Below are 27,805 nucleotides of genomic sequence, written 5' to 3' on the forward strand. Positions count from 1 at the left end.
AGCTGGGACAAATCAGACCTAACGAGACAAGAGGAAGCAAATCCAGACACACTGCACACAGGACAGGGACTATCAAAATAAAACAGGAAATACACGACAGGCACTGACGAGACACTGAACGGAGGGAACACGGAGCACAGCAACAGGAGTAACAAACTACGACATGAGACACAAATGAGTGGGGAGACAAGAAAATAAACATGAAGACAGAACTAAACCTACACTAACTAAACCTACATGAGGGGCACAAGAACAAAACCCAAGAACTAGAAATCACAAAACAAAGTAGAACTAGAGAAATACAAAACCATACACCAAAAGACTAGTAATGATAAACCATGATGAAATCAAAGATTAATAATAACACAGAACACAAACCACTGGATCACCGACCCAGGACCGTGACAATATTATAGCAAAAAAAAAAAAATATATAGCCAAAAAAAAAAAAACCCCAAAAGAAACACAACACAAGAGATAGAATTTCTTCAATAATGATGGAGAAGGTATTCATATGTTTTAAATAAACAAAAGTACTAATATTGCAACACAATAATACAACATCACAAGATGATGGTGTGCATTACAGTGTAATTAATTAAGTGTAAGGAGAATAAATGGTTATCAAAAGTACACACAGGTCTGAAAACTGGCTCCTATATTTGGGAGTAGTTGACTTTTTTTTTTTATTTATGACAGGTTGAGCCAATGCAACAGATTGCGAAAGATGAAAGAAACAGTATCTGAGCTCTCCACCACTGAACGAAAAGTATTTTTTAGATTTGGTGTTGTATAAAATAAACTGTAGACAGACGTTATAAGTTAACTTTTTTTCTGCGCACTTCCTCCAACAGGTCTCTGCGCGCCCCGGATGACGCCTTCCTCTTTTACGCCGCGCGCTCCCGTCCTCTTACGCTAGACGCTGTGACATTCCTCCCGGTCTCACGTGTTTTGTGTGTATAAAAGGGTCCCAGTCTCGGCTCATTATGTCTAGTGGGTCACCAGACAAACGGCGAAAGATGGAGTCGGCGCTGAACCAGCTGAAGAAGCACACTGTGGTGGTGGCAGACACCGGAGACTTCAACGGTAAAACCCGCTTGATCCCATGCTAACGTTAGCTGGTTAGCATGCTAACTAAGTGACGAGGAAAGATCCAGCTTTGATGTGAATGACCGCGGTGGTGTCGATGTCATGAAGTGGGTGTGAGCATCGAACTGACTGTATTTAGTTAGGCCGGCTAACGTTAGCTATGTAACTGTTTTATATCAGTTGGAAATTAGTTTGCTTGTTAACTACTGAAGTAGATGATCCCATTACTGGTTATTAACGTTACTTAACATGTGTCTACGTACTATTAGCTGCACTAGCAATCAATGCAAACTGAATAATAACATACCTCTCTTTAATCTATTAAAAATGACATTATAATCTTTATATAAAAGAACATGTATACGATGTGAAAACAAGGTCGATTAGGCAAACCAAAGTTGCAGACTACTGTGTGCACACTGCCTGTGTAAGTGGTTGTAAAATAAGATTATCCTTCCTCGTTTGTCCAGTTCTTGTAACAGAGGTAAAGCTCATGTTTCTCAATAGGTCAGAATGAGGAACAGGGCTGGAAAAAACATTAGATTTACACTGTGATGAAAAACCAGATGGTTCGTCGTGCACAGCCTGCACAGTCAGGATGACACGACAGAACTGGACTCATGTTGCCAGGCATGACTCTGGAAAGCTGATATCCCCAGATCTGTGTACCTTTTATTTCTTTAGCCTTTTGCTGAACTATAATCTTAGTTTAGTTCCTGTAATTTAAACAAATGTGTTTGTAATGCCTCCATACTAAGAATGGGCATAATAAAAATGCTGTGCAACATAGTCTAGTCCATTTAAGTTAAAATTAGAGTTTTAACAAGAATTGGTCAGTGGAGAGAACAGTAAGCAGGCGTTGGCTTTTAAGTATATATTAATCTAATAATCACGAGGTATTCATAGTTGTGTACTTTTAGATTTAATTGTACTTTGGAGAAGTATGTATTTTTCCTAGTAGAGTTTGCAGATGCTTTACAGCAGGCGTGTCACGTTTCACTGGTTTGTTGAGGCGACAGTTGTGATTTGATGCTATATAAGTAAGTGAAATTGAATCGAATTGGTCTGATCCACTTTAAGATCAAAGTGGGCTGTATGTGGCCCATGATGTGAAATGGGTTTGACATCCCTGCTTTACAGGAAGAATAATGTAACCCAACAGCTTGTACTACAGCAGGAGTAAAAACAAGTAGAAGAGTTTTCCAGAAAGAGCAAACACTTTTTGTAATCAGCTGTCTCTGTCACACAATGCTGATATACACATGTTAATCTTAACTGCTGTGAATACCTCTGTCACCATCACCATCAATAAAAAAACAAAAACAAAGATGTTTTGCAGAGGGCTGTGAAAAGAGAAGTGGTCAGTCAAGATTTGCCCAACTGCTCGTCTGTCTTTTATGAAATGCAGACCTGGTTCTGGTTTATGTAATCTAGGTTTTAAATGTGATTTCTCGTCTTTCACCTGTTGCAAGTTCAGACATGCGTGTTGCAAGACCAGGTCAAGCAGAAACAGGTTTGTTTTCACATGAAGACATGGTGAAACACAGTTAACCAACACAGTCTTGCTTAATTTAATGAAGTGAGGGGTTAAAAAGTTCTCAGCAGTGGACTAAAACTTAGTGGAGGTTGCTCTTGTGAAATTTGGCTACTTGTTAACTAATTAGCCGGCATGAATATTGACGTTTTAAAGGAAAATGTGCATTTTGTTAGGGTTTCTTATTGAACAAAGACTCAAAAGTTTACATAAGAAATATGTGATTTGTCTACTAGGATCAGTACAGACTTTGAGTTGACATTCAGATCAAGGCAGTAATGTTTATGTATTTGCAGGTAGATTATGGATATATGTTTAGTATACAAACTTGTCTTTAACATTTTAACTGACCAGTCAAATTAAACGCATTCACTGATTTAAAAGATGTTTTCATTTTCTTGTGCTGTGAGTAATTAGATGTGATCTCATGTGCTTTAAATGTCCCTCACCTACCAAATTATGCAAGTGGCAACACTGCCAATCTCTGCACATGCCATCGTCAGTTTATTTGTAGGAGCTCTGAAGTAGAGTGTGTGTAAATGTAATTACACTGGCATATATATATATATATATATATATATATATATATATATATATATATATATATATATATATATATATATATATATATATATATATATATATATATATATATATATATATATAGATATATATATATATATATATCTTGTTTATGATCAAATTTATGTCAAAACCTGAAACTTTACTGTATTTTACCTGCTTAAACACCTCTGGCAGTGGAAGTTTTTTGGATTCTTTTTTTAATGTCAAACCTTAAGTATTGGACATGTTGTCATAATCAGCAGTACTTGAGCAGATGATCATGAGTGTCCAGTTCAGACCCGCTGACCTGTAGAAGGAGGGGGTTGAGAGATAACGTGCAACAGGACAGACACAGCCTTTGTTCGGTGGATGAAGAGCTGGCAGCTCTGACTGAACCATGCTGCTACTATTCAGTGCTGACATAAAACCCTGTGGTGTGTGAAAAGGCCGCACCACTCATGCATTTCAAATAAAAATTTCCACTTCTGTCCTGTGAACTGCAACAGGTTGTTTTCTTTAAGGCCTCTAGACTCAGGCATACATTTATTATATACCTTGAGACTTGCTATGCATCAAAGACATTAGGTTCTTTTAATTTATTGTAACATTTTTGGGATTGTAGTAATTTGATGTTTTTCTGCCACTAAACATTTCATGAGTTGAATATTAATTATTAGATTAGGTTGCACAACAGCCCTGTGGCATATTGGCGACCTGTCCAGGGTGTGCTCTGCCCTACGCTTGGCCTGGTGCAATTAAAGTCTTAATCAGTGTAGAATATAAGAATTACAAAAATCAGTTTGTCTTTTTTTTCTTTCCTTTTTTTTTCCTTTTTGGCGACTGTACATGTTTGCACAGTAGATGGCACCATTTTCTACCTGTAGGCAGCAGTATGTTGAGTCAGGATGAGTGAGTTATTTTCTTGTTCTGTCAGTTCTTTCAGTCCTCTTTAACAGTGATATAAATTTTAGTTGAAAATAAGGAAGATCTAAACTGTAGTTGTTTAGTGGGATAACCAGTCTTAACTGTGCTATTGACACACAAGAATACACTTGTCCTTGTTGCAATACACTGTCTTTGTTGGCACGTCCCAGCTGTTACAACTGACGCCCTAGCTTGGGAGTTAAAATATAAATTTGTATGGCAGGTTTGGGTATGGCAACAGAAAACTATTGTTTTTAATATAGATCTGATGTGTGGAAAGGCTGGTGTTTATATAAGGTGATAAATTAATTATTAAGCACAGCAGCCAAGAGTTTCTTGTCCTTCTGTTTTGCCCCATATGATCAACAGACGTCCTAGAACATTTCCAGGTATAATGTTTCCATAGGCCTTTAGTTTTAATTATACTTTGTAAGCTAAGGTGGTGGAATATTTAAAATAATGTTTTTGCTTCATGTAGTATTTATCTAATGGTAATAAAGTTTGCTATGTGATCTGTTTATTGGCCATCAGTGGTACAGTTTGCAGGTAAGTTGGTGGGTACTTTCAGTTGCATCATTATTTCCCCAGAGCTCACCACAGTAGATGGATCCACATGTTGATTTCGAAAGGATTTAAAAAAAAAAAAAAAAAAAAAATTTAAACCACCACATGCTCTTCCTGACACAACTTTGATTTATCCAGGTTCAGGACCAACATCAGTATAGTAGGTTGTGCCCTCCATCCTCAGGCTGTATTTTTGGGTCACCTCCTGACCTCAAACCAGGGCTCTTTCATGTGTTAGATGAATGTGTTAACCACTGTACCACAAAGGCATTGCTTTTAGTCACTTCGCAGCAGTTTTTAAAGGACTACCAAATAGCATAGCATGTTTCAGAAGGGGCTGCGTCTGAAACAGCATCCCTCCTGTGGTTAATGCTGTGTTTGGTTTGTTTTTTTGTTTCATCTGTAATTTATTATTGCAGATTAAACATATTTAATATATTTAAACGCACGGTTGGTACCTCTCTGTACTCCTGCTTTAATCTAGCCTGGCTAATGGGGTGTTTATGTGACTGAACTGTTTTGATCTGTGTTCCCATACGGCAGCCATTGACGAATACAAGCCTCAAGATGCAACCACCAACCCATCTCTTATCCTGGCTGCTGCTAAGATGCCAGCCTACCAGCAGCTGGTGGATCAGGCCATCAAATATGGCATCGCCAAGGGCGGGTAAGTATAGTGCACAAATGGGTCAGACACACTGTGGCTAAACCGTCCTTTAGTTAAATAGATGTTGGACTACACTGGGGGATATTTTGTGCCTCTTAGATGTCTGCACATTACACAGCTCCTCTGTGGAAGCTCTCGGGACATTCTTTAACTTACAGCAGTGAATCCAATAAAATGTGCATCTTTTCTGCTTAAACCTGATATCTGATGGATTTTTTTTTTAATATGATTTCATGTGGTGTGGAGTTTAATTAGACTTTATAAAACTAAATTAATCATATTTTGTGAGGCTCAGTAGTTTAATTTCCTGTGGACTAAAAAAACAACATGTCATTGTTCTCATGCCGATGAGGTTTTAGTATTTAAAAACACCTTTCATGACTCTGGGAAAATATGACGAATGATGGAAAACACGTTTGTCTTGATTTCCCAAAGCTACATGGTAAACTAAAACACTGTGTGAACAGAACATGTTAAAAACACAGTAAACACATAGCTAGAACAGTAGTCTATGATTTTACTGATGTGGACTTCTCAGCCATTGTGTAATGTGTTCTAAAATTAAACATTTTGAAGAAATGTTGATTGGTTTTCTGACTTGTTGTCATTGTAACTGAAACTTGGAGATGATCAGCCTTTTTGTCTCTGTCTCCATTAAGAACCGAAGACGAGCAGGTAGCAAACACCATGGACAAGCTGTTTGTGAGTTTTGGGCTTGAGATCCTCAAGAAGGTCCCAGGCAGAGTCTCAACTGAAGTGGATGCCAGGTATATGCAAACCTATAACAAAGTGCTATTAATGACACAAGATGTGAAATGTTTACTGGCTTGAGCTTTTCAAATCTACACAGTAGACAAAGAGAAGCTTTAAGCAATGAGGCAAATTCAAGGAGTTTCAGATAAGATGCCATTCTTGCACGAAAAACCTTTTATTAGAGGGCAGCACGTAAGTGTTTCCTAATATGTTAGTGTCATTCAGAGCATTAGGGAATGTTTAAGAGCCTGAAATTGGAGATTTTAACGACTTTCTTTTTTCTTTTTAACCAGCTCTAAGTTGTGTTATTGATAATAAACAACTGGTAGAAGCTAATCAACTTTCTCTGAGAAATACAAATTGATAATTTATGTGTTCTCTCTAAAACCAATGGGGAAAAAAGTACCTGAATAGTGAACTGATTGAGATAAAGAGGATGGCATTTATAGCAATCTCTTAAAAGCTGTTTACCATTTAACTTCTTGTCACAGGAAACAGATTAAATGACCACAGACGCAAAACAAATAATGCAAAGAAGACTTGCTCTTAGATTTTTAAAATGCCAAACAGCTGTGTTGGTTCTCATTTATGTCACAGATTGTCTTTTGACAAAGATGAAATGGTTGCAAAAGCCCTGAAGCTCATTGCACTTTATGAAGAGGCAGGCATTAGCAAGGAACGCGTACTCATCAAGCTGTCATCAACATGGGAAGGAATTCAAGCTGGGAAGTGAGTATGAAATGTGCTATTTCAGTCCTGTTACTGATAAAGAAACCCCAACATATGAGCCCTTTAATTGAGCTCAGATTAAGCACTGCTTTCCAATATTTGTTAAATGAATTATAGCAAACATATAAACATTGAACATCAGAACACATTTGCATAAAATCACAGCCGGTGTATTTCACTGGTCAGTCACGTCTGTGTTTACTTCTCCCCACAAACAGGAGCACATGTAGCATGAGTGCAATAACAGCTACTCAACAAGTGTGAAACCCAGCAAACAAACCACTGTTTGCTGTTAAATCAGCAAATTTTGTTGTAAACCAGTGTAAACAGGAACATGATGTAGCTTTTCCTCTGGCAAAATGGCTGCTCATATCTAGTGCAACAGTACCCATAGGCTAAAAAGTGAAAGAAAGAAACCCCTCAGAAGTCAGTGGGCTAAAGAACAACATGTTAGTGTTTTCATGATGATCTTGATCTTGGCTCCTTGAGAAGATGCTTGAAATGGGACCTGGTATAACATTTTGTGTAACTTGTTACTGTTATGAATGTGTTCTAAAAAATAACGTTTTTGTTTGTTCAGGGAGCTTGAGGAGAAGCACGGTGTTCACTGCAACATGACGCTGCTGTTCTCTTTTGCTCAGGCCGTAGCCTGTGCCGAAGCAAAGGTAACACTTATATCGCCCTTCGTTGGACGCATCCTTGACTGGTATAAGGAGAATACAGGTCGCAAAAGCTACGAGCCCCATGAAGATCCAGGTAAAAACACTCAAGTTATGGGGTGATACAAAAGGGTGAAACGGACTTGCAGTAAATCCTGTTTTACTTTATTCATTGACTGTATTATTCTGTGGTTGCTTGTGTTAGAAACAAAACAGGAAGTGATGCACAACAGAAATTAGGCTGTGCATCAAGCCTTTGAACATATTGCCTTTATTGAGGCAGAAATTAACCATGTTCCAGTCTTGATTGTCATGTGCAGTGACTCCGTCCCTGGAGGGGACAATAAAAATAAATCTTTTAATTTTGCTAAAGTTTCTATTAAATATTCATATTAAAATAAACTGAACTAATGAAACAGACAAATAGCAGTGTCTGCCAGGTGCTGGAGGTAAACCAGTTAATGCAGAAATAGCATCAGGAAGCCATTCAGTGAAAAGAAATGTATAATCACAACTCTGCTCGTCAGATGAGCTGAAAATGGTTTGATTTGTAGGTGGGTGTGCATCATATCCTCTTTTTTTTTTCTGCATAATTGTATTCTCACAGTTTGTCTCTATTAGCTCTGTTATCAATGTGTCAAAAAGAGCTGTAATTAAAATAAATGAAACTTCTTTGAAGCTTCTGCAAGTGGATAACAAATTACTGAAGAAAACGGTCAGAGACCCAGTAGCTCACTTATAATGCATGTGCTCAGTGTTGCTTTAGCTTTGTGGAGGTGCCAGATGATATGCAGTTAGGGGAAAGCATTTATACAGGCTTTAGTAAGTGGATGAGACAACGATTAAATTGTAACTTCTACAGTGACACTGTGACAGCTCACCTGTCTGAGGTAAAGTAAAGAACATGATTTGGTGTTTGGACCAATCACCTCTGGGATAATTCATTTATGTAATTAGAGTTTCTGATGCTGCAGGTGTATAGCGTGGTAACATAATGAGTCAGCCATGTAACTGAAAACTGGATTGATTGACACCATTACCTTAAAAATCAAACTTTGCTGTTCAGCTACAAAATGCTACAACAGTTGTATCTTGATCATTTGGTGACCTCTTCTTCTTTGGTTGTGTATTTATTCTTTCCCAGGTGTGCTGAGTGTGACCAAGATTTACAACTACTACAAGAAGTTTGGCTATAGCACTGTTGTGATGGGGGCTTCCTTTAGAAACACAGGGGAGGTGAAAGCCCTCGCAGGCTGCGACCTGCTCACCATCTCCCCCGGTCTGCTGGCAGAGCTCAGCCAGGATCACAGTGCTGTCACGGAGATGCTGAGTGTGGAGAAAGGTACTGCTCTCTGACTTGATGCAGAATATTGCTCTCTGAATTAGTTTTACCAGTTTTGTGTCAATTATGTTTTGGTGGATTAAAAAATGAGAACTTGATTGAATCTTTGATCTACCCTAGATGATTGTGGTTTGAGGCTTTTAACTGGATTATACCAGAAACAGCTTTTCATTCAGTTTTAAAATAATTTCTGGCTACAGCACATTCTGTACTACTGATGAGAGCAATGCGGTTCTGGTACCTGTTTTAATTTACATGCATCATCACACCTTTTTGTTGTTACGAGACGTTTCCTTGTCAACAGAAAGGGCGTTTGCTCTGTGAGCCACACTGAATTAGTGACATTGCACTAAACTCTAGTACCACAGTCGCCTTATCTAAAAACTAAACAGACCTAAAAATGCACTTTGGGGGTTTTTGGACCAGTCACAAGTCTGCCAACACATCCCATCTTGTCTGGAGAGTATCACCTTTTAAAACAGATTAAAAGATCCGAAGCACAAGCTTTTTTAAAAAAATATTTTCTATTGCTCTATACAAGTGGGACTTGTTTAATTATCTTCTGGTGTATGTTTCCCCAAAACCTAGGGATACTTTCCCTAATGCAGAGAAGAGTATTCTAGATGCATCAGGACAGCTCTTGATTGAAATCTGTAAGCAGCCTTTCTCTGCTGCCACATTGAACCTGATGTTTTTGATTTTTGCAGCCAAGGCCTGTGATCTGGAGAAGGTCCACCTGGATGAGAAGACTTTCCGCTGGGAGCACAACGAGGATCGCATGGCTGTGGAGAAACTGTCTGACGGCATCCGCAAGTTTGCTGCTGACGCCGTGAAGCTGGAGACCATGATCAAAGTAAGATTGATTGATTAAACAAATAAATATTACACATGCATTATGCTGTCTGCCTAAGCTATCTCCAAGTTATCCTGTTTCTTAATACTAATTTTTTTTTTTTTTTTTTGCCTCTGAAGGAGAAAATGCTGAGTGTGAAGAACGGGCAGTAATTGACACATGTGGGTGTGTCTGGCCCTGTGACAGGAGGTATGAGGAGTTGGGGACCAAGGCAGTTAAGAAGGTTACCTCCTTCTTAAAAGGTCCAAAGCACCGGTGGGCCTTCCCCTCCTCATCTGATCAAACTCCAGGGATCCTTCTCCCAAATGAAAACCTTTCCTCTCTTGGGCTGGTACTGACCAACAAGCTTGTTTATAAAATTGTCTGACTATTAACAGAAATTTTTACCTGAAAGGAAAAAATAAACGGCTTCATTGAAAAGATGTTATGAGGCTTAACCAAGTCTCTGTGAATGATGTCATATGACTACTAGAAGGGACCATGGATGCTTTTTTGTTTTTTTTGTTTTTTTTGGCAAGACAGGACCACAATTTTGGTACAAACATTATTTTTTTTTTGCCCTTGACCATGTAACAATTACATTTCTACCAATCATTCCTCCAATTGTTTAATCTTTCAATAAAAAAGCATCTCAGTCTTCAGAGTTGTGGTGTTTTGTGTTTTTGTTTCTTTTTGGTTTTTCTCTTGCTGTCTTTAACACATAAAAGAATGCCACAGGTGTCACATGCACAGGGACAAGACATACCTCATGCAGTGTGCAATAATCAGAGCTTAGTCACTTCAGTTACGCTTCTCTTGGCATGCAGTAATTTTCATGTTTGTTTTAGAAGCTCTGGTTGAACCAGTTTAACTTCATTCTGTCATCACTCAAATTTAGTTTGCTTACATCTCAGCGCTCGAGACTGTATAGAAAGAGCATGGAGGCTGTAAGCTCCTAAGTTGGACTTTTGAAAATGAAGAGCTGACGACTGATTACGGTAAAAATTTGTTCGTTATCTGACATTTTCATTTCTTTATGTGTTTTCTATATCTGCCTTTGGAGTGTCATTGTGTTATTCACCAACATTTGAAACCTGATACTTTTTAACAACATACAGTTCAAAATTTACCTACACTCAGCATGGGCATGAATGTCATGGTTATTTGGGCTTTTAGTTATTTAATCTTTTGTTTCCCAGGTTTGTACAGGTTACATTTTTAATCACTTTAAAAAAACAGGAATTGGATGTAAAAGTTTGAATTTATTTTGGATTTTCAACACTGTCAAGAGCATACATATAGGCTCAGATAGATACACTCAAATCTTTTAAAGGTTCTGTAGTGTCTTTTGACTTGACTAGCCCAAGACCTTTGGCTTCTCATTGTGTAAACCTTATGTAGAGGTGCTCCGAGAAATGTATTTTTAGCCGGTGTAGCACATTATAGTCTGCTGCCATGTCTCAAAGCAGCTGCATAGTTCACTACATGGACAAGTTTGTTACTGGGAAAGACCTAAATGTTTTCCACAGGACACAAAATTTAAGTTAAATGTAATTTCTTATGTTTTCATTACATATACCTGTCACTATAAAAATCAGTTCTTTTTTTTCCAGCTCAGTTTGCCTCACGATATCTTTGACAAACATGGATCCAGCTCACTGGATATATGTGGACTAAAAAGAAGGGCAAACATTTTTGGACCTTTGTGTGTTTTTTCATTAGTTTTGCCTTTTTACTGACAAATAACCCTCTCAAGCACCAAAGTATGAAAAAAAAAAAAAAAAATCTAAATATTAGTGTATGCACAAGGAACTGGGACTTTCTTTGTAGTCAGCAGCATTTCTTCACATAGTGGAAAAACTGAGATGCATCTTTAAAAAAAAATTTCTGAAGATACCTCAGAGTTTAAATGTGTAGCTTAATCTTTATCCTGGAAATAAAAGAAACTTTAAAAACAAAAAAAAATGTTTACTGATAGGCAATAGCTTTACAGGTCAGGCCCACTTTGAATGAAACTGGGCTCTATGAGGCCCATCATGTAAGATGAGTTGACATCTCTGATTTAGATTCTAAAACTAGAAAATCTGTCACAGAGCTTTTTAAAAGAATGGAAATAAAGATATACACCATAATATGTTGAACTATTTCTCCAGAACAGATTTTTATCACACCATAGACTTTTATGTACAAAAGCAGTGTCCCACTTTGCACACAGACATCACAAACAATTAAAAAATTTTCAAAAAATTAAATCAAACTCCTGTCATTAGAAACTTAGTGAAGCTCAGAAAAAAAGCTAAATAATGCAAGTCACTACCACCCACTTGCCCCTCCGTGCCCACTGCCTGCAGGTATTGCTGCTTTAAAGATAGAATAGAATAGAATAGCTTTTTATTGTCACTGTTACAAGAACAGTGAAAGGCAGTTTGGCATCTCTCCATGTGTGTGGAGTACACAATAGCGTAAGTATTTACACAATAACAGACAAATTTACATTTACACAAGAAAGATATGTACAAGTTATACATACACCTGCAAACATACATGCACATATGTATATATACATATATGCATCCGTACATACATACACACACATATTTCCACATACATGCTTACATCTATATGCATACACATACATGCCATCTAACTAGCAGGTGCATTGAGAGGTGCAGTGTGATCAGTGATATTGCACATTGAGTGGGGGGGGTGCTGTTGGAACTATACTAAATAAGGTTATAATAAATACAGTTTAAAGAGGTAAGGGTGTTGGTTGCATTGAAGTATAAACAGAAATACGATTTATAAATGAGGTGTAATGTCCATGAGTATTGGCAGTGCAGTTATCCTCCAATCAGGGTGGAGGTAGGGCATGTTTGACAGCCTGTGGGTAAAAACTTCTGTTGAGTCTGTTTGTCTTTGACCTGATGGACCTGTAGCGTTTACCAGAGGGAAGGGGGGAAAAAGTGAGTGTCCAGGGTGTGAGGGGTCTTTGATGATGATGCTGGCTTTCTGCTGAAGTCTGCCAGTATAGATGTCTCTGGGGGGGGTTAGTGAAGTGCCGATTGTCCGCTCTGCTGCCCTCACCACCCGCTGCAGTTTCCTCTTGTCCTCCGCGGTGCAGCAGTTGAACCAGAGTGTGCAGCAGTAAGTCAGAAGGCTCTCAATGGTGGAGCGGTAGAAGTTTACTAGCAGTCTTTGGGGTAATTGGGCCTGACGTAGTTTCCTGAGGAAGTACAGCCTTTGTTGTGCTTTCCCTACCTGGTGGGAGATGTTTGTGGACCAGGTAAGGTCGGCCGAGATGTGGACTCCGAGGAACTTAAAGCTTTCTACCCTTTCTACCTCCTTCCCATCCATGTAGAGGGTAGAGTGCTCAGATCGCTTTGTTCTTCTGAAGTCGATTACCATCTCCTTGGTCTGGGCTGTGTTCAGATGCAGGTTGTTGTTGTCACACCATTGCTTCAGATGCTGAACCTCCTCTCTGTAGGCTAAATCATCGTTGTTGTCGATCAGTCCTATGACAGTGGTGTCATCAGCAAATTTTATAATGGTGTTACTGGTGTGGATTGGTGAACAGTCATGGGTGAAAAGTGAGTATAAGAGGGGACTGAGGACACACCCCTGTGGGACACCCACATTCAGAATGAGGGTGGAGGAGGTGTGCTCTCCCATTCTTACGTTCTGGGGTCTGTTGCTCAGGAAGTCCAGTATCCAGCTGCACAGTGAGCTGCTGAGTCCTAAGTTGCTTAGTTTATTAACCAGTTTGTGGGGTTGAACTGTATTGAAGGCAGAGCTGAAGTCCACAAACAGCATTCTCACATAGGTGTTACTACAGTCCAGGTGTGTGAGGGCTGTGTGAAGAGCTGTTATTATGGCATCCTCTGTCGACCTGTTTGCCCTGTATGCAAACTGGTATGGATCGAGGTTTGCAGGGATGGCAGCTTTAATGTGTGACATGATGAGCTGTTCGAAACATTTGGCAATTATGGGTGTTAAAGCAACTGGACGATAGTCATTCAAGCAGCTCACTGTGTTCTTCTTGGGCACTGGAACGATGGTGGCTGACTTAAGGCAGGATGGTACTACAGACTGTAGCAGTGAGAGGTTGAAGATGGTGGTGAAAACCTCTGCTAGTTGGTCTGCACATGCTTTAAGCACTCTACCGGCTACACCATCAGAGCCAGCTGCTTTCCTCGCGTTGACTCTGCGCAGTGTGGCTCTGACCTGGTGCTGCTCCAGCTGGATGGGAGCGTCGTCCCTCTCTGTAATGGTTTAGGGTGTCAGATAAGGTGATGTCTGGGGAGTTGGTTTGTGTGCAACTGTCTTTGTAGCCAGTGAGTGTCTTGATCCCCTGCCACATGTTTCTGGAGTTCTTTGTGTTAAAGTGTTCCTCAATGCGCTGTTTGTATTTGCGCTTGGCTTCTTTTATGCAAAGATGACGCCGCTGCCTCTGAGCCTCCAGCTTTAGGTTCCTAATTAACAATTCATGTATTCCAAACACCACCAAACCTTGCTGCTCCCACCAACCATGTTTCACGTCAGGAAAGAGTTTTTGATGTGAATCTGTAGTAGTGTTTTACATCCAGACATCATGTTTTGCATTTTTGTATCAATACAAGACTTTTTTTATTACTTAATTGTTTCATTTTGTCCCACCATTCTTATTTAAGGTTTTGCACATGGTGGGCATATGTTTGCTGGCTGTTTTATACTTTTTAAGCGTGAGTTAGTCTATTGCTACATTTCTTGACAACAGCTGTACTGTAATTGGTTGCTCTATCAGGTTGTCATTTGTGATTTCCAGAGGTTGTTTGCTGTTGTCCTCAGGTTCTTGTACCCCTCTCTGAGGATTACATATTTTGATTTGTGGAAGACGCCCAAGAGCAGAAACAGCAGGTATGTCACGGTCTTTACGATCATAATTATTTTACAAAACTGCAGGTGTTTTCTAATTTGTGACTGATAAAATGGTTTCTATTCAAGTGAGTTTTGATACGAGATTGATGTTTCACTCTTCAACCTATCAAACTTTTATAACGTGGTATTACACACCTTGAATTGCAGAGCTGCCAGTTACAATATCATTATTAAATCATAAATAATATAGTGAGAGATTCCGTAGTATCATCTCTCACTATCCTGTCAGATATGAAACGACAGCCTTGTTTCAGAAAGACAATGCGGGATCAGTCTTGGATTGACTTTACTTAAAAGTCAAATTTACTTAAAAGTCAATCCTTGAGTGAAGTGCAGATAATTCCAGTTTTTTTTGCAGCTAATGAAAAGTGAGTTAGTGCTCTGACTCTTGACTACTTCACCTTTCTGTCTTTGTATTTCCCAAAGGTTCAGACTCGCTGCTTGCCTGAGGAGCTGAGATGCTGGACAGATACAAAATGCATATCTTATTGCTGGGCCTGGCTCTGTTGATGCTAGGCCTGGCCTCTGACGCCTCTTCTCTTGGCCTGACAGTGCATGTTGTGCCCCTGAACAGTGATGGAGGAAAAACAGTGAGCAACGTTTTCCCTCTTTAATTTTTTTTTTCAGAGTCCTAAAATCCAAGATCTCCCCACTCTCAGCTGTTCCTAATTATACATTTTTACTATCACATTTTAGTCATGTGTTGAGATTTTCATAAACTCAAAATTATGGCAGGAAACTAATAAAAGACATTTCCCATGATTTATAAACCATATTATTTTATGCCTCAGCATTATTATTTATTACAAACCAGTGATTTAAAATGTGTGTCAAAACTATGCTTCTATAATTTTACTTTACTAAAATTATACTTTTCTCGAAATAGCCTAATGAACGTGTTTACCACTCAATTAGTTAAAACGTTTCAGGATTCACTGCAAGAACAAAAAACATTAAAATTTACATGCTTGAAAGTATCCCTTCCCCTTCTTTCTTTATTTTAGTTACTACTTACTTATGTGTGCAAATAATTGATTCTTTTAGTTCTAAAAAACAATTCAGTGTCAGTCATTGTGTAGTGTGTTGGGTCTGTTGTAATCTAATTAGGCATTCTTCTGAGCCATATGCAGTCCTGTCAGCTGTGTACGTCTTAATTACTCATGGCTCCATCTATCCTCAAAAACGAACCCTTACTTTCATATGGATTTAATAGCTGAACTAAGGATAATGTTGATATTGTTGTTGTTTTCATAGTTGTTGCCTCCCATTGTTACATCACACCGGGCCACAAACATCCCATAAATTAGTGCTTCAACCCAAATTCTGTTATTTTTAGTTGTTTCATTTGGTTGATGGGAGTTGCAGTGTAGCATCCTACTAATACTCAACATTAGTGGGGAAAATAAAGGTAACAAATACTTTATTTATCCCAACAGGTAGGAAATTACAGTCACTAATAATTAATTAATAGTCAATTAATAGTCAACAAACTAGTCGTGTGGTTCTCAGATTGATATTTGGTGCCTCATGAACTACATCCAAATGTTTGTAATGTTTGTTTAGTGCAGACATGAGGGAGTTTGTCTCTTTACTTCTTGCAGGTGCGGGCTCATTTTACCGTCATTGCTCCTGGTCCTTGTCCGTCTTTGTCTGGACTCTGTGCTCCAGGAGAGGACTGTCTAGTCCACACCACCCCGTTACCTTTCACTGGGACCAAACCCTCTGACTGGTGTGTCCGCCAGTGGCAGAAAACTGTCCCCAGTGACTACAGAGCTACCATCAGTTTAGGGTATGAGACCAATAGGCAAATACGCTTGACTTCAGACATGCTAAATTTTGTATATTAATTTTTACATTTTAAGTGTCAGCTCCATTTTTCATCTTTTTAAAAGAAATTTGCGCAGTCTATTTGGAAATAACTCTGAGATTATTCCATGTGACATTGTTTTGTTTTTTTCTTAGAAAACTATGGAGGGCTTTTATTTGTATTTATTTTTTGTTCTACTAGATCAGCTTTGCATAATTCAGAGTTTTTTCTGATTGGTAGCCCTTCGCAACAAAGAAGGTGTGAAGCTGGGGCTTCTATGGTCCCAGCGAGAGGTTTGTGCTTGAAATAACCATATTAGTGATATCCCACAATATCTGAAATCATAAAGAGCTAAGAGTACACAAAATCATTTAAAGTGGACTATTTCAAGCAGTCTGGACCCCAAACAAACTGACTTATGATTCTTCAGGCCTGTGCGAATCAAACCGTTTGCTATGAAGCACTATGTTTACTATCTGTGACAAGATCAATGATGTTATTTGTTAAATTAAAGGAAGAAGCCATTAATGCAATTTTTTTGGACTGTTTTAGGTCCAGCACAGAATTTTTTGTGTCTATAAATGCAGGACCAGTGATCCGAGCAAACAGTGGGAGACTCAACCACCCTGCTTTTGTGGCTCTCCCTCCTCCACTAAGGTAGTGCAAAGAACTACTCTCTGCTCTCCTTCCTCCCAACTCCTGTATTCAGACATGAGCTGAATTTGTGTTAATTAAATTAAGGACATTTAAGCTGTCATAAAGAGATATAAGCTACATATATCTGAACAAGGATCCATATAAGATTTTACATGAAATAGATTTTTAAAATTTCACTTGGGTATTCAGATGATTTAAATCTGAGTGTAATCATTGTTTTGTTAAAAAGTCCATGTGAAATCAAAGTGAAGCCTGAGTCTGCAGGTTTATGCGATCAGTTTCAGCTGATTGTTTATCTGTTACTCATGCTCACCACTCGCAGTGGCTTTTTCAGCTCCAAAAGGCAGCTGTTGCTGGGGGCCAAGTTTAAGATCACCCTTTGGCCCCAAACAGGCGTCACCAAAGAGGCAACACTTCGAGAGGTTATTGACGTCAGCCAAAGTCTTTGCTTCTCAAAGATTTCTTCAGAGTGATGCCTTGCCCTTCAGCTGTACAGACTGCACCAAATCCACTTTCATTTTCGTTTTCTCTTTTGTTGTGATTTATGATTCAAGAGGCTGATTATCTCTTTGTCCTGCATGCCACCAATACTTCCTGTTCTGTGAGAACAGGGCCCATGTGAACTGTCCTCACGACTTCCATCTGTCAGTGAAAGACTTGGATGGGGACAAGGTCCGATGTCGATTTGCCAGTTCTGACAAGGGAGAGTGTGTCAGCTGCACCCAGCACTCCTTCATAGAGCTGGATGGGGTGAGTTGTATTTCACCAGTTCAAGGATTTATTATTGTAGGCACTAAAATCAATTTTATTCTCAATTAAAAACATATTTTACTATTTTAAAGATGATAAGTTTATATGTCATTAACAGAAAAAAATCTTATAGTGTAGTAGATGTAGTATACCAATAAATGTGAAAAAAATAAAATATGTGCACGAAAGTAAAAGTACCAATACTGCAGTCCAAAAACAGTATTCACTGCCCAAGTTCTACATTTGTTTAGAAATTATTTGCTAAATTTAAGTACACAATGTGCAAAAATGTAATGTTCTACTTGTGTTTATTACTGTATTATTAGTGGTGCCTCGATTTGTCACTGTAACTCGACATCTGAGAAAGAATTTGAAGCAATTTAAAGCAAATGGTTACAGTACAAACGCAGAGCATGGGAAATGCTAGTTCCCACACACTATAAACCTAAAAAGTTGCCAGATCTCCAAAAAGTTAAGGCTACTGATTGCCCTAATTTTTTTTAAATTAACAAATTTAAAAGTAATCGTTTTATATATGTGACATTTGATTACAGTTAAACCTCAGTGCGGATTAGACTAACCTACATATTTAAATATGTTCAGCACCAACCAACACCCAACCCACCCCATCATCTTTGGGGTTTCATCAGGACAGAAATCTGGCGTAAAACTCTGCCAAATCAAACATGTGGAAATACCTACTGTGGTGAACGGTGTCTTAAATTTGTCTTTAAATATAATCATTATTCACAGCTCTCATCTATTAAACCTATTGTGAGGTATCGTCCATGCTTGATCATAGACTATGTAGCTACTGTGGCATCACCAGATAATATTATGACTATATTAGCTTTTCTACAGCAGATGTAACAAGCATGGGGTGGATCTGAAAGTGATACCAGTTCATGCTCACTGGCTAATAACTTGTCAGTCACTTGATCATGAATCATTACTTGATCACCACAAGTCAAGAAGAATAAATCAAGCTATAGCAGCTTTGGTGAGGTTTGTAATTTACACCGCTGCTTGTTCAGCTCATTAGTTTGAACCATTATCTCATCAGGTAAGTGTTTACTGAAGTCACAGAGCAAAGGCCATTTTTCCATAGATTTACATAGATTTACATACCACCAAGAGTCTTTTTGCAGCCATGGTAAATACCACCTGCTGGCTTATGTCCATCTTTTATCTACAGTTGAAATGTGCCTGAGTAAGAAGCGATAAGCAGGCGATTCCCTACATGTGTTAAACCTAGAACTGCCATGACACATCTGTTTATGATGTTACAAAATTGATGGAAAAGTGCAGACTGTAAAAGGTGAACGGAGAAGATTTAAGTAGAGCTTGTTTATTCCATAGAATGGCCCAGGTTAATTAAAATTCAGTTTAATTACGTTAAAAGACACTGAAACTGAAACAGTTTTTTTAAGCTTCTAAGTCTATAAAAATACATCTTAGTGAAGAAAACCCACAAAAAAACAGGGAAAAAAGGCAACTCTCAGCTATGGTGAAAAAAGAAAGGCTAGATACAAAGAGGTTGCAGGTGAGCTGGGAGGAGCTGTAGGTCACATACTGGCAAGGGAAAAGTAAACAGCAGGGAGTGTTAGACTGAAATGACAAAAGCACAGTGTACACAGTGAAAGAACAAAACATGTAACTACGACAGTGACGTAGAGCATAAAAGTATAAAGTAGCTTAAAATTTAAACACAGTAATAAAATATTTTACATCCTTGCTCTTTAACAGAATTTAATCTATTGCTTCCTTTACCCAAAGTAATCTACCTCCTCCTACCAATGAGAATCTGGAATTCTCAGCGCCCATAATGTCAAAGCTATTGTACTCTTGAAGACATCAGGTCACTCTGTACTAGCAGAAGTCTGCCTTGCCAGAAATCACATTCCAGTTAATTTGGAAATGCAACTGAATTCTCTTTGGTCCTTGATCAGTGAAATGGTTTCCACAGTAAAAACTTGTTTGGTTTAGCCATAATTTGCTCAGCAAAAAGCACCATTGTGTATTATCGTTTGCATACAGTCAGGAACAAGTTTAACCACTCAGTTTTTTTGTTGTTTCTTTGTTGTTTTTTTTGTCTTGCTTTGATGTCATTTACAGTCAAACATTGCCCACACATACCATTGTGGAACTTGTTCATCTCTGTTGTTGACATTGCTTCATTCTTTTACCAGGAGACATGCATTTTGTCCTTCACTGGACAGGCACCCGCAGGACAGTATTTTATTTACCTGATGGTGGAGGACCTGATTCCTTCGCCCAGAGCAAACCATGCCACAGATCCGCCCCTCAGCTCTGTCCCTGTCCATCTCGCTCTAACTGGTGAGGCTGACAATCGCTTAGATGACATTTCGGTTCAAGTATAGAGAATAATAATTGCACTTTCTCTCATCAGCTGCCAAAATGAAAACAGTAATGTTGGAAGATTAATAATAACTTATAGCGTAATGTAATAAACGGTTTCATTTTGTCTTTCCAGTGGAAGAGTCATATTTTAGGTGCTCTGATGAACCAGTGGCCATAGACAGGACCCCAAAAGATGACTCTGTACTGTTTGTTCTGCCGTACCAGGAGGAGATAATCAACATTGACTATAGGTCGGAGAAGGAGAGGTGAGTCCTGGTGGCTTTTCCTTTGCCGTCCCTCCCACTGCTTTTTAAACATCCCAACATGGTTTATTCTTTTATTTTCTGTTGCTGTTGCTGCATTTTTGCTGCATATGCATGTATAGGTATGTGCATATGTACATGTACAAATATACTTGTATAGAAAAGTTATATAAGAGTCTGCTTGTGTGTGTATATATATATATGGATGTTTTGTAATCTTTTTTACCTCATTTATTTGAATTCTTTTTTTTATTTGACTACATTACCCCTCTGTTCAGCACTTTGGCCGACACTTGATGTCTTTTAAATGTGCTATACAAATAAAGCTGACTTGTTATGCAAAAAAAACCCCATGTCATGTAAAACACATTGCTGTGTTTTACATGACAGTCTGCATATTGAAAAACAGACCTCTGTTTTAAAAAATTACAACAGGGGACTGAAAACGGTAGCATGTGTGTCAGATACACAATGTAAGTAAGCACATTTTATATAGTACATGTAAAACCAAAGTGCTTTAGACTAAAATAAAATAGAATGATTTCATTTAAACTCATTTGATTTCATTTAGATTTTCCATGTAATTTGGTCACATAAGTACAATGTAAAATGTTAATATAATGGTTTGGTCAAATGAAATTCATTCAGTTGGTATATATTCTATTTATACCAAGTACATTTTCTTACATTTAATTTTATATGTTTCAGTTTCATTTTACTAAAAAAAAATATTCCTTCCTGTTTATTGAGGGTGAAGAATTATTTTTTGAGTGTGCCTGTGTGGCTTTGCAAGAGGTGTGAAGTATTTTTAGGTGAATCAAACATTATACAAGGTTCTCTCAATATTTACAGAGTTTTAGAGTTTGCCGTGGTTGGGACCCATGACCTCTACAGGACTGGCTTCACATCAGTCGGCCCCCTGGCCACTATGGCCATGGCCTGGATCCGCTCTGAGAACAATCTGACTCATCTGTTGCCCATCTGCTTTGCTGCAAATACCAAGAGGTCAGCTGATGCTTTATTAAACCTGTATTTATACATTTGCATATATGTGTTCAGATGAACCGCTCTGATCTGCATGTTTTATCCTCTCAGTTTACAGTCGGAGCCAAGCTGTGTGTGGCTGTACCAAAGTAAGAGCTCCATAGAAATATCTAGCAAAACAACTTCCTCACAGAAGGGTTTTATCTGAAAATACTCACTGCTTACATGTACCTTCTCAAACTTTTTCAGGGGAAACCAGAACATTACCTGCTGGAACAGGTAATAAATTCAGGTCTTGTGTGTGAGATTCAGGTGATTTCGAGTGTGATAAGTGTGGTTGTGTGAGTTATTATCAATAATTAACCTTCTGCTCCTGGTCAGAACTGAAGTGTGAGAAGACAGAGATGACTCTGGTGCTCCCCATCACCTCGCTCACAAACATCGACCTTGCCGAACTCCAGCTCAACAGCCCCACCTGCCCCGTCAACTACAACAACACACATGTGACTGCAACCATCTCCTTGGACGGCTGTGGGACAAAGACTGTGGTAAAATACTACGCAAATATGCCTTCCTTTACTTTTTTGGTAGCTGTGGCTTTCTTCTTTTATTTTCGAGATATGAAAGGCTTTTATTCAAGAAAGGAATCACAGCAGTATTTAAAGAGCAGCTGAACGTAAACTGAAACTCTTGTCTTTGCTGACACCATGTGGTTTCCTTTCTTCTTGTATATACTTGTTTCAGGAGTCTTTAGAAAGCAGTTTTAACTAAATCACGAATCAATAACTATGAACTATGAGTTGATGAATATCAAAATGGGGAAATAAAGCTTAGCTGAATTAGCTTAGTCAGCTCTGAGTATGTTCACTGTAAGTTAAGCTTGTAAGAAGAGTTCCATTATTACAGTTCAGAGATTTAGGCTCAAACAGGCAGCCTAAGGGTTGTAGCCTCGTGACTGTACCTCCGTCTGGACTGAATCAAATGTAAGACATTAAACAGTCATATCATTCAGTAACAATTCCAGCATAATGTAGCTTTAACCCCCAGCAGATTGCTCTTTCAGCACACATAAATGTCCTCTAGCCTAATATATATTGCCTACTGGACTTGACCTCTGTTCAGCTAAAAGAAAAGGAATTTACCTCCATCTATCAAGACACATCCATGCTGTGTAATATTAGTGCTGTAAGGCTAGATAATGCTGTTCAGTGAAATTATAGTGGGATTTTTTTTTAAAAACTATAAAGTTTAATTAAGTAGTCATCAGAGAATAACAGCAATCCTTCTCGTGTTTGCTTCAGGCCATGCAGGAGGGAGAAGATATGTAAAAAGTGAGGTGTTAAAATAAACTTTCCAGCGACCAGCTTCACAGAGTCACTTGCAGTAGACCAAGAGTTTAAGATATCTGTCTTTCTTAAATGGAAAAAAAAAAAGAATTTCCCTTATCTGAAGCTCTGTCATCTGGTTACACAGAAGATGAAACCGATTGGAAACCTTGTATTAAAAATTGATTTTTTGGTCTTATATTAAAAATTATTAGTCAAATGATGAGATATTTTGCAGTGATAGATTATTTGTTTGGATTTTTTCATTTTCTCTTTTCTCATTCTCAATTTTTCCCAGCACTCTGGCCCAGAGCTGGTTTACACCAACACCTTGAAAACCGTGCGTCCCTATGCTATGATTAGCCGCCAGCCATCACTTATCCTGCCTTTGGCCTGCCGCATCCCAGGAGTCCAGGTCAAGGGTCCAAACGCTTTAATTGAGATGCCCACAGAGAAAGAGACCTTTGGTGAGTTTCGTGTTTGGATTGAATTTTACCTCCCAGGAACAGGTCCCCTGGCAAAATTCACCCAAAATCCCAAGTTTCGCTCTAACGTCAACTCACCACAAAGACTGCGTAGAGATGTTGACTCAGGAACAGGAAGCAACTCCAGTAACAGTGCCTCTGTAAATGAAGAAAGTGGATCCAGGATCAAACAGCTGGACCTCTATGTCAGGTCCAATTGCAGTGTGCTTCGAGCCGAGATGATAGTGAACGAGTGCATCGAGTCTGAGACTGAGGACTTTGCAATAAGCCGTCCTATTCTAAAACAAGGGTCAGTAACATTCAGCTTGTGTGCTGTCATTTATTCAAAGTTACCACTTAGGAGAGGACAGATGCTCTTAGAAAATCGCCTCAAAGAAATGTTGTTTTCAGTACATGAAGCATATCATACAAACTGAAATAGCAGTCGCATTTCTCTCTTTCAGGTGCTTGACATCCAGCAACACCTTAGAGATTATTACTACCCAAAATAATTCCAGGGTTTACCGCCTTGATTTGAGTACAATACAGACCAATGGAACAACTGTAAGTGATGTCATATAACACACACATAAGCATAAGTGTCACTTTGCTCTACTCTTTCTGTGTACCAGAAGCTTGTTTCAAATAAAAGTTGAAACTGAGAAAGAAATTATTTTGACCAGCAAAATAGAAAAAAGTATTCAGGGTCATTCAGTGTCAGTTCATCAAATCAATGTTAAAGATCAATTTCTTAAAAGACATTATGCAAAATTTCAGCAATTCTTCTCAAACTACTTGAGTAAGCTTTTTTCAAAATTTTTGACTCTAAGAATACTCAGGAATGTAGCTCAAGTTAGGAGAGAATGAAGGATGCTTGAAGTCCCTAAAATATTTGGATGCCAGATCTCCAACAGCTGATTTGTATTCCATGAGAAACCACAGTTTTGTGCACAGGGGGTGATATTTTGTTTACAGCTTGTCAGATACAAGGAGGTAATACAGTTCAAGTCAAGTGAAAGGATCTAGCTCAAGTAGTTTTCTAGATAACTGAATTTTAAAAAGGGGCCTTTACAAAAACGGTGTTAGAAAAACATCTAAAGCAGCCCTGGGAGAGAAATAGTGGCATGATGTTTTTCATGCTTCCTATTAAGCGTGTATTTTTGCCCTCAGTTTTGTTTTCAAACAAATTTGTGATGGTCGACTGGGAAGTTGACAAATGAGGTGCTCCTTAAAAGTGATGCAAGCCCCTGTTAGTTTTTTTAAAACATGTTGTAGCCACGGGACTCATAATAACTCATAATAACTCATAATAACTGTTTACTTAATTAACAGTTCTAACATTTGAAAATGATTTTTACAAGCTTTCCAAAAAACATTGTGTTTAAATTTAAATTGCGATCTATTTTTTTGTATGTTTTACCTTATTTATGTTTTAAAATAAAGTTGATATTTTTAGTTTGGAAGCCAGTTTTAGGGAAATCCCTAAAATTTTTCTCCTGCTCAGTTGCAGAGCTGCTGTTTTCCTCTTTTTTTAATTTATTACATTCTCAGATGGAAAAATAAATAAATAAATAAATAGAAATGAAATGGTGGTGTAGCTGGTTCTATCCACCTGGGCCAAACAGAAACATTTAAACTGATTTCCATGAGACTTGGTTTGATCTAGCACCATCATCTGCTCAATGTTTGAACAATATGTTGATTAGTGACCAAATACCTCTAAAGAAAATTGCAGATTTGAAATTAATCTTCAGTAATTAATTTCTGCTATCATGCTAGCATGCTATGGAAAGATACTGACCACTGCACACATCATGTGTGGTGGCTGTCTTGTTCTGAGCATTTGTCTTGATTGTGCTTTAGAATTGTTCCAGTATTAATGCTTTGTAAACAGCTATAGTACTCTATATGCCAATAGCATGAAATACTTTGATCTGAACACTGCTGAGTGTAGCTTTTTGTGTTTACAGCTGTATGTCCAGTGCACAGTCAATCTGTGCATTACCACCATGCCCTCTCAGACATGTCCAGATCTGTGTACCAGCTCCAGGAGTCAGAACACCCTGGTTGGCAGTGTGTTCACCGGCAGCTACACAGTCAAATCAGGACCTGTGAGCCTTGTGTTCACCGCTCCAACCACAACAGCCGTGGCAAACACAACAACCGCAGCCAATACGACAAGTATTACTGTAACAACCGCTACTACAGCCACAGCTACAACTACTAGTACAACCAATACTGCAAGTACATCAGCAACTCCAGCTGTTACAGCTACAACTACTACTACAACCAGTAGCACAACCAATACTGCAAGTACATCAGCAACTCCAGCTGTTACGGCTACAGCTACGACAGCTACTACAGCTGTCCAGAACACCGCAGGAAGTGGTAAGACAATTTCTTTTAAACAAGACTTCACCTCTCCTCTGTTTTTAAGGACCTTTATAAAATTAAACATTAATTCACTAACATGTAAAAGACAATATTAATGACAATAAAAGTCAGTTTTAACCTTTTAGGTTTCCTGCAACAGTGGTTTTGATTTTCAGGAAAGTAATGAACAGTGGCTTATTTCAGGGCCTTTTTAATATTATTCACTCCTGGCCAGGTGCCTAAATATTAGCAAATTAAAACATGTATGTCACACTCAAGTCAAAGATGACAAAAGTGCTTTACAGGCTATGCAAATTATACATTTAATTAATGGTTGGTCAACTTTTAATATTTCCATCATTTTTAATAAACGTAATTAAGAAAAATGTAAATGTTCCTGTCTCTGAAGCATTTTGGGTCAACTTCTGCTGCTTAAATGTGCTCCAGGCTCTAAATAAAACAAGTGTGATAGTCAACACAAAAAGATTTTAAAATTTTTCATAGTTCATGTTTGATGTACATTTTTTCATTTCCATAAAACAGTTCAGTGAGCTGCATACTGAACTTGAAGGATAGAAACAAAGTATCGATCCTATCACACTAGTGTCAACCTTACACCGATACAAGTGTTGGAATCGATACTATCGATATTTGGATTGATCCGCCCCTCTTTACCTTCTTAAAGGAGTCCCAAAGAGATTTGTATCCCTTCCCAGTGTCAAACTGGAGATCTTTCACTTGTTAGGCAAATGTGTAAAATATTACCATATTCAATTATATAATCTGGCTTTTAATGTTTAAATGTTAATAAGTGCACAGTGTTAAGTGTAAACTTAACTCACTGACCTCATCTCTCTTCTACTGCAGCTCCATATCAGGCCTCATCTCTGGCAACAGGAGTGATTTTGACAACTTTCAGCATATTTCTTCAGAAAATGCTCCTTTGCTGATCCTGCATCTGGAGTTATCTGTCACATTAGGGAGCACCTCATTCGTTTCCTTTGGACATTTAGAGACAGAATCACACAAATGATTCCACTGTGTATTTTGAGCTGTTTCAGATTCCTACATTAAAGTGAGATCACACAAAATACTGTCAAAGGGAAAAGAAATAGAATTGCATAGAATTTTCTTAATTCCTGTATCCCTTTTATAGTTATAAGATGGTAAGAAATACTTAGGACGCAATATTAGAAAATGTTAAACTGCTGTATTACACTTTACTAGTGAAATGGTGGATATATATGACCTTCATCGACACAGCAATTTGTCAGTTTGTTTTACAAATCAGGACCATTGTGGATAAAATGTTTTCTTCACCATGAGTAAAACTTTAAAAAAAAAATTTTAACTGGCACTTTAGGATCCACTTTATGTATTTTTTTCATGGTCCAACAAAAACCTGTTGGAGAAAAAGAACTTGAGCTTATCATTATCTAAAGTGTATCCATCTTTACTTCAGATATAAAAATTAAAATTGTATGTGTCTATACGTTTATAATGTTTTGTTGTTAGAATAACATAAATATATTGCTAAGTAGTTATTATTATTAACCACTTTGATCTGTTTCTAATAATTTTCCTTTACAGTTCTATTTTATTAATCTCTTATAAGGCCCTTCAACTGTGGTTGTTTGCAAAGGCCAATATGAATAAAGCATGAATTATTATTTGATGAAAGCTGTACTGGTACTGTATTGATTTCCTAGCTATTGTAGGAGATTTCGTGAAAAGAAGCCACTTTTTTTTCCCTTAATCAGTCTCTACTGATGCCAAAGAAAAATAGAAAAATATTTTTTTCTAGGAGCACTAATCAAGGTCCTAGGTCTAATAATAAGATCAGTGGTATTAGAAAAAACTCCAGGGTGGTTTTAACAATGAGGCAGAGAACAGCAAGTAGGAGGGTTATACAGGTATTTTAATTGTATCTAAATATGTCCTCAGCCTTGGAGATCAGTGTGTGCAATTAAATTGTTTAGCTCTAAGGTACACTTACTAGCCATATCTGACAGTATTTTTCAACACGTGTGGTGTCATATCAGAATCAGTTGTAGAATAATGTATATACAAGCCTAAATATCAGTGCAAATAAATACTTACTAAATGCACTAACTGTATACGTTAGTCATTGTAACTGGCAAGAAAGTTACTGAGCTTATCTGTTGAATTCAGTATATCGTGCCGTACACGTAATACCATGGAATGCGTTCTGCTATAGATCACCCTGCACTTGGCATGACCATAGACGCC

General features: G+C 38.1%; 2 protein-coding genes across 3 annotated transcripts; both read left to right on the plus strand.

Annotated features, from left to right (window-relative positions):
• The first annotated feature begins 886 nt into the window (after nt 1-886).
• On the plus strand, nt 887-10,138 carry taldo1 (transaldolase 1). Its single transcript, XM_003450789.5, has 8 exons — nt 887-1,086; nt 5,219-5,342; nt 6,002-6,109; nt 6,693-6,824; nt 7,405-7,580; nt 8,628-8,825; nt 9,533-9,678; nt 9,798-10,138. The coding sequence occupies exons 1-8, from the start codon at nt 987-989 to the stop codon at nt 9,828-9,830; spliced, it is 1,017 nt and encodes a 338-aa protein (XP_003450837.1). The 5' UTR covers nt 887-986; the 3' UTR covers nt 9,831-10,138.
• A 330-nt stretch (nt 10,139-10,468) lies between these two features.
• On the plus strand, nt 10,469-27,235 carry LOC102083325 (uncharacterized). Of its 2 annotated transcripts, none has more exons than XM_005455707.4 (16): nt 10,469-10,655; nt 14,459-14,550; nt 14,998-15,161; nt 16,173-16,360; nt 16,931-17,035; nt 17,647-17,785; nt 19,975-20,122; nt 20,280-20,412; nt 21,262-21,414; nt 21,505-21,542; nt 21,643-21,672; nt 21,775-21,941; nt 23,017-23,492; nt 23,647-23,746; nt 25,153-25,570; nt 26,423-27,235. In XM_005455707.4, the coding sequence occupies exons 3-16, from the start codon at nt 15,030-15,032 to the stop codon at nt 26,503-26,505; spliced, it is 2,310 nt and encodes a 769-aa protein (XP_005455764.1). In that variant the 5' UTR covers nt 10,469-10,655; nt 14,459-14,550; nt 14,998-15,029; the 3' UTR covers nt 26,506-27,235. The 2 variants fall into 2 exon arrangements, with proteins under 2 accessions (XP_005455764.1, XP_013130199.1); XM_013274745.3 differs by having other exon boundaries at nt 14,482-14,550.
• The last annotated feature ends 570 nt before the right edge of the window (nt 27,236-27,805 follow it).

This window comes from Oreochromis niloticus, linkage group LG1 (assembly GCF_001858045.2).
Source record: "Oreochromis niloticus isolate F11D_XX linkage group LG1, O_niloticus_UMD_NMBU, whole genome shotgun sequence".
In the NCBI taxonomy this organism is placed as follows: Eukaryota; Metazoa; Chordata; class Actinopteri; order Cichliformes; family Cichlidae; genus Oreochromis; species Oreochromis niloticus.

Coding starts and splice junctions, on each gene's coding strand:
- taldo1 (XM_003450789.5), top strand. CDS start 987: ATGTCTAGTGGGTCACCAGACAAACGGCGAAAGATGGAGTCGGCGCTG. Junction 6,110..6,692: donor TCAACTGAAGTGGATGCCAG/GTATATGCAAAC, acceptor TTTATGTCACAG/ATTGTCTTTTGACAAAGATG. Junction 7,581..8,627: donor CGAGCCCCATGAAGATCCAG/GTAAAAACACTC, acceptor ATTCTTTCCCAG/GTGTGCTGAGTGTGACCAAG.
- LOC102083325 (XM_005455707.4), top strand. CDS start 15,030: ATGCTGGACAGATACAAAATGCATATCTTATTGCTGGGCCTGGCTCTG. Junction 20,123..20,279: donor TGTCCATCTCGCTCTAACTG/GTGAGGCTGACA, acceptor TTGTCTTTCCAG/TGGAAGAGTCATATTTTAGG. Junction 23,747..25,152: donor TACAGACCAATGGAACAACT/GTAAGTGATGTC, acceptor TTGTGTTTACAG/CTGTATGTCCAGTGCACAGT.